Genomic DNA, 12,671 nt, shown 5'->3' on the forward strand with positions numbered 1-12,671 from the left:
TCTGTTCTAAAATGAGGTCTGTAGCCCCAGCATCTACATTGTCTGACTGTAGGAACCGAATAAATATCGTTTCTGAATTTAACCATAAACCTGAAGAAACCTGTAACTCTCAAAATGCAAAAGCACATGCGCGGTAGGATCGTCCAATCAGAGTCGGGCTGGACTGGGCGTTACTGTGGGAGGTAGTGCGCACGCTCCGCGGGCTCTTCGGCGATTGGCTGCGCTGAGGCGGGTTCCTTAAGCTACTCTGGCGGCGAATGGAGTGCTGTGTACCCCGGTTCCTCCTGCTGGATGCTCCGCTTCTTTAGGATCCCAGTTACAAAAGGGAGGAGAACTTCCAGGTGAGACTGTGGCACCCTGTAGGCTTGTGGAGGACAAAGCGGCGAGAGGCGCCACAGGCCTCCGAGGGAGGAGGGAAGGTGGTTGCCTCCTGTGGTCCGGGAGCGCGATCTTAAGTGTGAAGGACGCCCTCGCTGCTGGCCCCCGGCTGGTGGCGGGGGCGGGCGGTGGGGTACGCCTTGGTGGACAGGCCGTCCGCTCGCTCTGCTCCTGTGGTGCTTGGGTTTCTTTCCCCCAGGATTAGTCCAAATACACTCTCCTGCGCGGTGTTAGTTAATTAACAGAAGTATTGGGGCGATAAAGTCAAAGGAGCAGCTTAAGCCACGAAGTACGGAAAGAGCAGAGGAGGTCTGTTGCTGATTCTTGACTGTTTTATTTACATTGTTGCTCCCAGATTGCATCCCTCCCCCCTTTGTCGAACTACATTCTTCGCTCTCCTACCTTTCGGGGTCTTCATCATCTTTACTGTCATAGAACCTTATGTATTAAACATCCAATAATAATTACACATAGTAATAGCCTAGATTACATTGAGTGCTTATTATGTGTAAGTGCTTTCAGTTTTTCATTTAATCCAACAGTCCTGTGAGTAATTATTGTACCCATTTTTATAGATGAAGAAATGGAGACACAGAGTAAGTAAACTGCATGATCGCACGCTAGGAAGTGTCAGTCCAGATTTATATTCAGGTATTTATCTTCAAAGCTGTGTTAATTATTACACTACATTGCTACCTTCAAAGCTGTGTTCTTAATTATCACCTACATTGCCAAACAATTTTAGGTTTTCTGATGTGTTGCAGCTGTCAGCCTGGACTTGGCCATTTTGCTTAGTTGGTGGACAGAAGCAGGTAGGGTGTTCAGTCGTCTCAGAAGTTGTAGCATCCCGGCAGGGCTGCCAGTTGGGCAGTATTTCTAGGGCTGGGAAAACAGTTCAGGTAGCACTAATTGAAGAGGTAGTGAGGATGCCGAAGCATTTAGAGGGAAATACAGTGATGTCTGCAGTTTACTTTCAAATGCACTAAAAGTTTGATTGCTGATGGATGTAAATGGAAAAGTTAGAATTCAAGCTGACATAGGCTGGCTCCAGAGTCTATGCTGCTTCTCACTTGCATATATTCTCATATTCTTTTTTTTTTAATTTATTTATTATTATTTTTTAAACAATTTATTTGTTTAATTTTATTTTTTTAGAGAGAGGGGAAAGGAGAAAGAGAGGGAGAGAAAGATCACTGTGTGGTTGCCTCTCACTCGTGCCCCTAACTGGGGACCTGACGTGCAACCTAGTAATGTGCCCTGACTGGGTTTAATTTATTTTTTATTAGTTTACTGGATAGGCCCTCGGCGTGTGGCTCAGTTGGTTGGAGCATCGTCCTTACACCAAAAGGTTGTGGGTTTGATCTCAATCAGGGCAACTACCTAGGTTATAGGTTTGATCCCCTTGGCGGGGAGCATAGGGGAGGTGACCAGTAATGTTTCTCTCTCTCTTTTTCCCCCTTCCTCTCTTTCTAAAATCAATAAACATATCCTTGGGTGAAGGTTAAAAAATTGATATAATATGTGCTTAACTTTACACGATTTGATTTAAATCTTAAATTCTTTTCAAAGATTAAAAAAATGATGAAAAATAAAATCTTAGGAGCTGTGGAATTTGTTTTTTAAAGCTATTTACAGGCATATTCTCTTTTTTAATCTTAATTTTATTTTTTACTAAAAATTTTTAAACTATATTTTCTATTGCCATTTAGTCCCCTTATACCACTCCCTCCAAGCACCACTCTGCTGTCCATGACCATGAGCCCTTTTTCCTTTTAGCTCAGTCCCTCCGCCTCCTAACCATGCCCCACAGCTGTCATCCTGCTCTCTATGTCTGTCTCTATTTCCCTTAGTTCAGTTTGTTCATTAGATTCCACTTATGGGTGCAATCATATGGTATTTGTCTTTCTCTGACTGGATTATTTCACTTGGCATAATGTTTTCCAGATCCATTCATACTGTCACAAAGGGTAAATTTTTTTTTTTTTTAATGGTTGACAAGTATTCTATTGTTTAAAAGTCCCATAGTTGTTTTATCCATTCATCTTCTGACAGACACTTGGGCTGCTTCCGTATCTTGGTGATTGTAAATAACACCTCAACGAATACAGGCGTGCTTATGCTCTTTCTAATTGGTGTTTTGGGTTCCTTTGGATATGTACCCAGAAATGGGATTGCTGGATCAAAAGGCAGTTCCATTTTTAATTTTCTGTGGTATCTCCATACTGCTTTCCACAGTGGCTGCACCAGTCTGCAATTCCACTAGCAGTGGGAACGGATTCCCTTTTCTCCATATCCTTGCAGGCACCTGTTGTTTGTTGATATATTGATAATGGCCATTCTGACTGGTGTGAGATGATATCTCATTGTGGTTTTAAGTTGCATTTTTCTAATGATCAATGATGTTGAGCATCTTTTCATATGTCTATTGGCCATCTGCATGTCCTCTTTAGAAAAGTGTTCAGATCCTTTGCCCGTTTTTTAATTGGGTTGTTTGTTTTTTTTTGGTGTTGAGTTTTGTAAGTTCTTTTTAAATTTTGCATATTAACCCCTTATCAGATGTATCAGCGAATATGTTCTCCCATTCTGTGGGTTGTCTTTTTATTTTGTTAATGTTTTCCTGGCTGTGCAAAAACTTTTTAGTCTGATGTAGTCCCATTTGTTTATTTTTTCTTTTGTTTCTCTTGCCTGGGGAGATACAGCCAATAAAATATTGTTATGAGTAATGTCTGAAATTTTGCTGCCTATGTGTTCTTCGACAGTTTTTATGGTTTCAGGTCTAACATTTAAGTCTTTGAACCATTTTGAATTTATTCTTGTGTGTGGTGTAAGAAGGTTGTCTAGTTTCATTTTAATGCACGTGTCTGTACAATTTTCCCAACACCCATTTATTGAGTAAACTATCTTTAGCCCATTATATGTTCTTGCTCCCTCTGTCGAAAATTAATTGAGTATAAAGGTGTGGGTTTATTTCTGGACTCTGTTGTATTCCATTGACCTATGTGTCTGTTTTCATGCCAGTACCATGCTGTTTTGATTACTGTGGCCTTATAGTATAGTTTGATATTAGGTAGCATGATTCCTCCAACTGTATTTTTCTCTCAGGTTTGCTGTTGCTATGCAGGGCCCTTTGTGGTTCCATATAAATTTTTGAAATATTTATTCTACTTCTGTGAAATACGTCATTGGAATCTTGATATAACTTGCATTGAATCTGTAGATTGCTTTGGGTAGTATGGACATTTTAATGACATTAATTCTTCCTATCCATGAACACAGTATGTACTTCCACGTATTTGTATCTTCTTCACTTTGTTTCTTTGGTGTGTTATAATTTTCTGAGTACGGGTCTTTCACATCCTTGGTTAGGTTTATTCCTAGGTATTTTATTCTTTTTGAAGGAATTTTGAATAGGATTGTTTTCTTAATTTCCCTTTCTGTTAATTGGTATTGGCATATAAAAATGCAACTGATTTCTGGATATTAATTTTGTATCCTGCTACTTTGCTGAATTCATTTATCAGTTCTAGTAGTTTCTTGGTGGAATCTTTAGGGTTCTTTATATACGGTATCATGTCATCACAAGTAGTGAAAGTTATACTTCTTTTCTAATTTGGATAGCTTTTGTTTCTTCATATTTGATTGCTGTGGCTAGGGCTTCCAGTACTATGTTGAGTAGGAGTGAAAATGGACATGCCTATCTTGTTCCCAATATTAAGAGGAATGCTTGTAATTTTTGGCTGTTGAGTATGGTGCTGGCAGTGGGTTTGTCATATATGGCCTTTATTATGTTGAGGTATGTTTCTTCTATTCTTATTTTGCAGAGAGTTTTTATCATAAATGGGTGCTGTATTTTATCATATGCTTTTTTTTGTTGTTGTTGCCTCTATTGAAATAATTATTGTGGTTTTTATCCTTCATTTTGTTTATGTGATGAATCACATTTATTGCTTTTCGAATGTTGTACCAATCTTGAATTCCTAGAATAAATCCCACTTGATCATGGTATAAGATCTTTTTGATGTATTGGTGTATTCAGTTTGCTAATATTTTATTGAGGATTTGGGCATTTGTGTTAATCAGGGATATTGGCCTATAATCTTTCTTTCTTTCTTTGTGTTTTTACTTGGTTTTGGAATTAGGATAATGCTGGCCTCGTAAAATGAGTTTGGGAGCCTTCTCTCCTCTTGAATTTTTAAAAACAGTTTGAAAGAGAGCTGTTAGTTCTTCTTTGAATGTTTGGTAAAATTCACATAGGAAGCAATCTGGTCCAGGGCAGTCGTTTGTTGGGAATTTTTTTTTTTTTTTTTTTTACTGCTTCAATTTCACCAGGTGTAATCTGCCTGTTCAGATTCTCTGAGTCTTCCTTATTTAGTTTGGGAAGATTGTATGTTTCTTGGAATTTATCTATTTCATCTAGGTTGTCCAGTTGTTGGCAGATAGCTGTTCATAATATTTTCTTACAATCCTTTGTATTTGTTTGGTGTCAGTTATTATTTGGGTTCTGTCTCTTTTTTTCTTGTTGAGTATGGTTAAAGGTTTGTCAATCTTGTTTATCTTTTCAAAGAACCAGCTCTTGGATTCATTGATCTTTTGTATCATTTTTATAGACTCTATTTCATTTATTTCTGCACTGATCTTTATTATTTCCTTCCTTTTGTTCACTTTGGGTTTTATTTGTTGTTCAGATTCCTTTAAGTATAAAGTTAGATTATTTATTTGAGCTTTTTCTTGTTTTTGAGACAGGCCTGTAATGCCATGAATTTCCCTCTTAAGATTCCTTTCTCTGTGTCCCATAGATTTTAGATTGTTGTGCCCTCATTTTCATTTGTTTTCAGGTATCTTTTTATTTCTTCCTTGATCTTGTTCTTGACCCATTCATTGTTTAATAACATGTTATTTAACTTTCATGTCTTTGCATGTTTTTCACTGTTTTTCTTGTGATTGATTTCTAGTTTCATCACATTGTGGCTAGAGAAGATGCTTGATATCATTTCAATTTTCTTAAATTTATTGAGACTTGTTTGTGCCCTAACATCCTAGAAAACATTACATGTGCAGTTGAAAAGTATGTATATTCTGCTGCTTTGGGGTAAAATACTCTGAAGATATCAATTAAATCCATTTGATCTTGTGTGTCATTTAAGGCCGCTGTCTCCTTGTTGATTTTCTGTATGGAAGATCTATCCATTGAATTCAATGGGGGTGTTAAAATCCTTAACTATGACTGTATTTCTATCAATCTCTCCCTTTATGTCCATCAAAATTTGCTTTACATATTTAGGTGCTCCTCTGTTGGGTGCATAAATGTTTAGCAGTTATATTTTCTTGTTTGATTGTTGCCTGTATTATTATTTGGTGTCCTTCTTTGTCTCTTACTATAGTCTTGTTTTTAAAGTCTATTTTGTCAGATATAAGTATTGCTACCTTAGCTTTTTTTCTTTTCCATTTGCATGAAATATCTTTTTCCATTCCTTTACTTTTAGTCTGTATCTTGTGATCTGAGGTGGGTCTCTTGGAGGCAGCATATATATGGATCTTGTTTTCTTATCCATTCAGCTACCCATGTCTTTCGGTTGGAGCATTTAAGTCATTTACATTTATATGATTATTGATGGATACATATTTAGTGCCATTTTATTGTTGGACTATTTTCCTCTGTTTCTTTTTTCTTTTTCTTTTTTTCTTCTTCTTAAAGCAAAAGGCCTTTAACATTTGTTGCAGTACTGGTTTGGTGTTAACAAACTCCTTTAGCTTTTTCTTTCTGGGAAGCTCCTTATTTCTCCTTTGATTTTAAATGACAGCCTTGGTTGGTAAAGTAGCCTTGGTTATAGGTCCCTGCTTTTCATCACCTTGAGTATTTCACATACTCTCTTCTGGCCTGAATGATTCTGTTGAAAAATCAGATGACAGTCTAATTGGTGTTCCCTTGTATGTAAGTACCTGCTTTTCTCTTGTGACTTTTAGGATTCTCTCCTTGTCTTTAAGCCTTGAAATTTTAATTATGATGTTTTTGCTGTAGACTTCTTTGGGTTCCTACTTGTTTGGGACTCTCTGAGCTTCCTGGAGTAGTGTGTCTTTTTCCTTCACCAGAGTAGGGAAGTTTTTGGTCATTTTTTCTTCAAAAAGGTTCTTGATTCCTTGCTTGCTCTTTTCTTCTGGTATTCACATGATACGGATGTTGTTATGCTTCATTTTGTCTGAAATGTTTCTTAACCTCTCCTCATTTAAGAAAAAAATTTTTTTTTGCTGCTTTTCCTGGGTGTTTTTTGTACCTTGTCTTCCAAATTATGGATTCACTCCTCTGCTTCATCTAAGCTATTGTTTATTCCTTCCAATGTATTATTTACTTAATTACCCCTGGCTGGTTTAGCTCAGTGGATTGAGCGTCGGCCTGCGAGCTAAGTGTCGCTGGTTCGATCTTCCAGTCAGGGCACATCAGAGAAGGAAAACTCTGACTCCAAAAAACCTCCGCTGCCTTGCGGCATACCTCTTCAGGGGAAAGGCTAAGGGAGTAAACCCTGACAGAAAATCCGGAGCCGGAGTCCCTAAGGCGGTTTGACGTTGTAGTCAACACCGGCAACTCCTGCGGCGCACCTGAAGCCAAGCTGTATTGACTCCGTCTTTCCCTTGGACCCTTCAGCTGCGAAGAGAGGGGGGGTCTGCTGCCTGGGCAACAGCAGACCCTCCATATCACCCTGCCCAGGCTCTGTAGCTTCAGCGTCATCGCAAGATGTCGATTCAACACGGGAGGAGACAGATACGATGTCACTCCCGAGTCGGACTGCACAGCCATTCTCGGCGGTGCAGATAGACTCTTGAGAAGCTACACCATCGTCTCTCGAGACGGACGGCTGCCGCCGCCGACGACGATTATTTACTTAATATACTGCATTCTTTATTTCTGACTCGTCCTTTTTTTATGGTTTCTATGTCTTTTTCTTGCTGTTTAGTATCTTTATTTTATTTATTTTTAGAGAGTGTGGAAGGGAGGGAGGAACACATTGATGTGCAAGAGACACATCAATCGGTTGTCTCTCACACACACCCAACCAGGGACCTGGCCTGCAATCCAGGCCAGTGCCCTAATCTGGAATCAAATCATCAGCCTTTCAGTTCACAGGTTGGCGCTCAATCTACTGAGCCACACCAACCAGAACACTATTGAGTATTTTTATAATAATTACTCTAAATTCTCTATCTGATAAATTGCTTGCCTAAATTTCATCTAGTTCTTCATGTTCTTTCATTAGGGGTCTGTTTCTTTGTCTTCCCATTTTGGCTGCTTCTTTGTATTTGTTTCTATGTATTAGGTGGATCTGCAAGGACTATTATAGGCCTTTGTCAGATGCTGCTTGTGGCTGGCCCTGGGCAACCTCTTTGTAGCTATCAGTGATCCACAGCATGTGGCTCCCTCTGCTGGGCCTGTTTGTGTGCAGAAAAAACCAGGCTACTCAACAAGGCTGGCTTTTTGAGCACCAGGCCGCCTCAAGCTGTACTCAGCAGCTTAAGCTTCACAGAGTGGGCAGAGTAACTCCTGCAGGCTGGGCTGTTGCTTCCTCTCAGTCTGATGCCACTTGGAGGGGACTGTTGTGCCTGAGAAAGACTGGCTTGCATTGTGGAGTTGACTTAGCACAGGAATTCTGGTGGCTGTTCGTTCAATTCTCTCCCCAGAGCCACCTGCCTCAGACCCTCCTCAAGCATCTCTTGTCCACTCTGCCCTCCCTCTGCTGGAGCCCAGGATAAGTGGCTGCAAATGAAATTTTGTGAGTTGGCCCTTTAAGAGGCTCTGTCTATCTCCTGCCGTCTCTCCCTGGCAGACAGAAACCCCACTGTTCTTCACAGCTGGATATTATCTGGATTCCTTTCCCAGCTCTGATGTTCTAGGCTGGGGAGCCCAGCTTGGGGTTTGGACCCCACACTTCTCTGACGGAACCCTGATATACCTAAAATATCCCTCTGGCACTTCAGCTGCCACCTGTGGAAGCCCAGCCAGCCTTCTCGCACCTCTCAACACTCCCTACCAGCCATGTTGTGGTGAGGTGCCTTCTTCCCTCTGTCTGTGGTTATATGGCTTCTCTCTAGCTGGTTATTCATGATGGTTTCTGTACAATTTAGGTGTTTTTCCAGATTGGTCCTGGGAGGAAGTTAGTGTGGGTTCCACTTATTCCTCCACCATCTTGGCTCAACAGTAACTCACATCACATCCACTTGCATTTCACTGGGCTAGCTGTAAATTGGCAACAGTCACACTGTCTGAAGGTCTGGGCTCTTTCAGCTACCTGGTTCCTCACAGGTGACATAAGACGCCACTGCCACCCTTCAGACCCCACCCCAGATCATGATTCCTAAGAGCTCTCCTGTGCCCGACTGTGTCTGGGTTCTAGATCCCTTGCCACTCTGAACTGCTCTGGCTTATTCTCATATATATTTTTAAAGATACCATGGTTGTAGTGATGAGCTGTTTTTATACTTGGAGGTGATTCTAATCAGATTATGGATGATTTTTGTTTTTAGTATTTTTCAGGTTAGTACTGCTGAATATGAGACGATCTGCAGCACCCAGTCAGTTGCAGGGGAAACCCTTCAAAAAACCAAAATTTATACCACCAGCAAGAAGTAATCCAAGTCTGAATGAAGAGATTGCAAATCTGGATCCAGATATCAACGTACTTGAGGTAAAAAAATAAATAAAAAAAAAGTAAAGGAAGCATACTTTAGAGAAGCATGTATTTATAAAAAGTGCCATTTAACCTTGGCTGGGGGGCTCAGTTTGTTGGAGTATACAATAGTCCCGTGCATCAGAAGGTTGCAGGTTGGATCCCTGATCAGGGCACACACCTAGAGTGTGAGTTAGGGCATGTAAGGGCAGCAGCTGATCAACGTTTCTCTCTCCCTCCCTCTCTCTCTCTTCCTTCCTCTCTCTCTCTCTTCCTTCCCCTCTCTAAAATCAATGAACATATCCTTGGGTGAGGATTTAAGAAAATATCATTTAAAGAGTTAACAATATTTACTGCCTATAGGAATTTTCAGCATTTCTGACAAAGCCTTCCCAAAACCTTAAAAATAATGACCAAATTTTAAAATGAAGGGACACGCAGTGAGGTCCATAAAATAAACTTTGATAACAGTACAAAATACTTCTGTGAGGGAAGGGGTTAAAAAAATTATTCTGATTAGTGTTCTATTTAAAGATACAATACAAATAAGTGAAAACTTTAGATAAGACTATTAAAGAGAAATATGTAAATAATGATTTATTCTGGGCATTTTCTTTCATTTTATTTATAAAAAGTAAATGCTTAAAACAGTCTTAAAATATGCTCTTTACTACTAAGAGAGGATTGTTTTGGTTGTAGGTGTATAGAAGGTATATAAAAAGTATATAAAATGGGCAATCCACACTTCTGCTACTCTGTGATTCTCTGATCCATTTATAGCACGGAGATTAAAGTCTAATATTTTTTTCTTTTATGGTGGTAAAAATATATATAACCAAATTTGCCATTTTTAAGTGTGCAAGTAAGTGGTATTAAATTCATACTGTTGTGCAATTGTCACCACTATGTGCTTTTAAAACTTTTTTTATTACCCCATACTGGAACTGTATAACCATTAAGTAAGAACTCCTTTTTCTCCCCTCCATTCATCCCCTGGTAATCACTACTTTACTTTGTGTCTCCACGAAATTGACCAGTCTAAGTACCTGCCCTTTTCTGTCTGGTTTATTTCATTTAGCACAAAGTTTTCAAGGTTCATTCATGTTGTAATACATTAGAACTTGTATGGTTAAATAATATTCATTTGTACACAAATACCATATTTTGTTTATCCATTTATTTATATGTAACTTGATGAAACTTGGGTTGTTTCCACTTTTTGGCTATTGTGAATAAAGCTGCTATGAACATTGGCATATAAGTTTCTGTTAGGTCTTTGTTTTCAGTTTGTTTAGGTATATACCTAGGAGTGGAATTGCTGGGTCATACGGTAATGCTATGTTTAGTTTTTTGAAGACATACCAAATGATTTTCTACAGCTACTGTACTGAGGCTGACCTGCCCCATGTTTGAGTGCAAGATGAGGCAGAGTTGCCTCCAACGCCCTAGGCTCGGTTGGAAACTACTGTCCAGCAGAGGTTTCACGACCATGGCGGAACAAACCTATCCAGGACACTGTATTTTGTCTGGGGAGTAAGGGCGGCGGCTGTTCCCTCTAGTGGAGAAAGCACAAGACCTCCATTCCTCATGCTTTTTATTGAGAAGGGTATGCATGGGAGATACAAGGTCAAAATTTATGAATCATCAATAGCTTTTAGGCACCTGGATTACAGTTGACAATAACAGATTACAAGTACCAGCACAGAGGGCACAGTGACCAGTCTGTGTCAGGGTCTGTTAAACATCTTGATACCACACTGGCATTGGGTGCAAGGTTTCATACATCCCTTGCTAGAGGTTGTTTATACTTAACTAAGAGATAAGAAAAGCAGAGCAAGTTCTAAAGGATAATAAGCATTCTTTAAATGCAATTCCCATGGAAACCCTCCGAATGGCTTTTGGTTATGTCTCCCATGCAGCCTTTTGTTGAGACTTAAAGACAAGCCGGGGAGGGGGGCCGGGGAGGTGGCAGCAAGTCAGGCTCACGGCCAGGGCTACAATTCCCTAAACCACAAGGAGCGGTTCCCCACATCTGCCCCTTTTTTGTTTTTTGTAATACCTATAGTAGAAAGGCCTATAAAGCTTGCTACTTGCTTTCTTGAATACAATTATGGGTAAATAACGACACATTGAAGGACACAGAGTATGACAATGACCAACAAACATTTAGTTGCTTCTATTATCCATATATGTAAATTTAATTTTTGAAGTCAATTTTTAGGGTTAAGCTATTGGAGGTTATTACTTAGGGTTTGAAACACTTTTTGTTTAGAAGCTGTTTAATGTCCATAAGCTGCTGATGGAGTTCAAATTATAGCCAATCAATTTCGCCTTTCAGGCTTGTGGGAAAGGTATCCCATAGATGATGTTGTATTGTCAGCCCAAGAATGCTGACTAGAGTTCCATTTTAATGGGGTGACTCATAGTCTTAAGAATCTGGGGTTGCAGGCAAGCTGTTGTCAGGTGACTAGGGCATTCTGTCATTCCCCCAGCCACAGTACGGCTGATTCCGTGGCTCAGGGTCAGGTCAGGATTTCCTGATCAATATGGTTCTGCAACAGGGCGTCATAGGGACCAGTCTATTGTTTAGCCAGTGGCTGTTCAGGGCCTCGAGTCTTCCAGGTGTTTAGTTAGACTTGGTCTCCTGGTTGCCCTGGCTGGTTTGGCTCAGTGGATTGAGCGTCAGCCTGCGAGCTAAGTGTCGCTGATTCGATCTTCCAGTCAGGGCACATCAGAGAAGGAAAACTCTGACTCCAAAAAACCTCCGCTGCCTTGCGGCATACCTCTTCAGGGGAAAGGCTAAGGGAGTAAACCCCGACAGAAAATCCGGAGCCGGAGTCCCTAAGGCGGTTTGACGTTGTAGTCAACACCGGCAACTCCTGCGGCGCACCTGAAGCCAAGCTGTATTGACTCCGTCTTTCCCTTGAACCCTTCAGCTGCGAAGAGAGGGGGGGTCTGCTGCCTGGGCAACAGCAGACCCTCCATATCACCCTGCCCAGGCTCTGTAGCTTCAGCTTCACTGGAGAGGACACTCCAGCGTCATCGCAAGATGTCGATTCAACACGGGAGGAGACAGATACCGTGTCACTCCTGAGTCGGACTGCACAACCATTCTCGGCGGTGCAGATAGACTCTTAAGAAGCTACACCATCGTCTCTCGAGACGGACGGCTGCCAACGGGGGTCTCCTGGTTGGAGTGGATCTAGGAGCTTGTCAGGCAGATAGATATACCTGTAATGAGTAAACTCGTACAACAAAATGGTTAATTTACATAATGACTTAAAACCGGACTTTGAGTCTGTAAGACTGTGGAGACACCCAGTTGCAGGGCCTTTGCTGGAATGATAGCATTTTTGATGATGTTACAAATCTAGGACTTTTTGCATGTAAAGAAGAGATAAGCCTATTTCTGTATTTAAGGGGTTAAACAGTGGCAGCTATTCCCTGGGAGGGTGTTGGGAGTGTAGAGGGCCCCCCTGTTCCTGCTTTGAAGCCAGAGGAAGAGAAACAATTTTATTTTGGTGATTACTACATTCTTTTAATGTGCTTAAAAGTGAACTTTTCATTATCTGAGACCTTGAAAGTTTTCACAGAGGCTAGAGAAGGCAGGGGAGATAGCAAGCTTGGCACAGCTTG

The 12,671-nt window shown here is 40.6% G+C and overlaps 1 protein-coding gene across 1 annotated transcript in view; it reads left to right on the forward strand.

The window, feature by feature from the left end:
* Positions 1-302: 302 nt before the first annotated feature.
* The window catches only part of RAD54B (RAD54 homolog B), an 84,455-nt gene continuing 72,086 nt past the window's right edge, over positions 303-12,671 (forward strand). The window contains 2 exon segments of the mRNA XM_090284891.1: positions 303-341; positions 8,893-9,053. Coding sequence (XP_090141017.1) covers positions 8,919-9,053 — 135 coding nt within the window. The 5' untranslated portion in view covers positions 303-341; positions 8,893-8,918.

Source organism: Furipterus horrens, unplaced genomic scaffold, assembly GCF_987537825.1.
Source record: "Furipterus horrens unplaced genomic scaffold, mFurHor1.1.pri manual_scaffold_7, whole genome shotgun sequence".
Classification (NCBI taxonomy): domain Eukaryota; kingdom Metazoa; phylum Chordata; class Mammalia; order Chiroptera; family Furipteridae; genus Furipterus; species Furipterus horrens.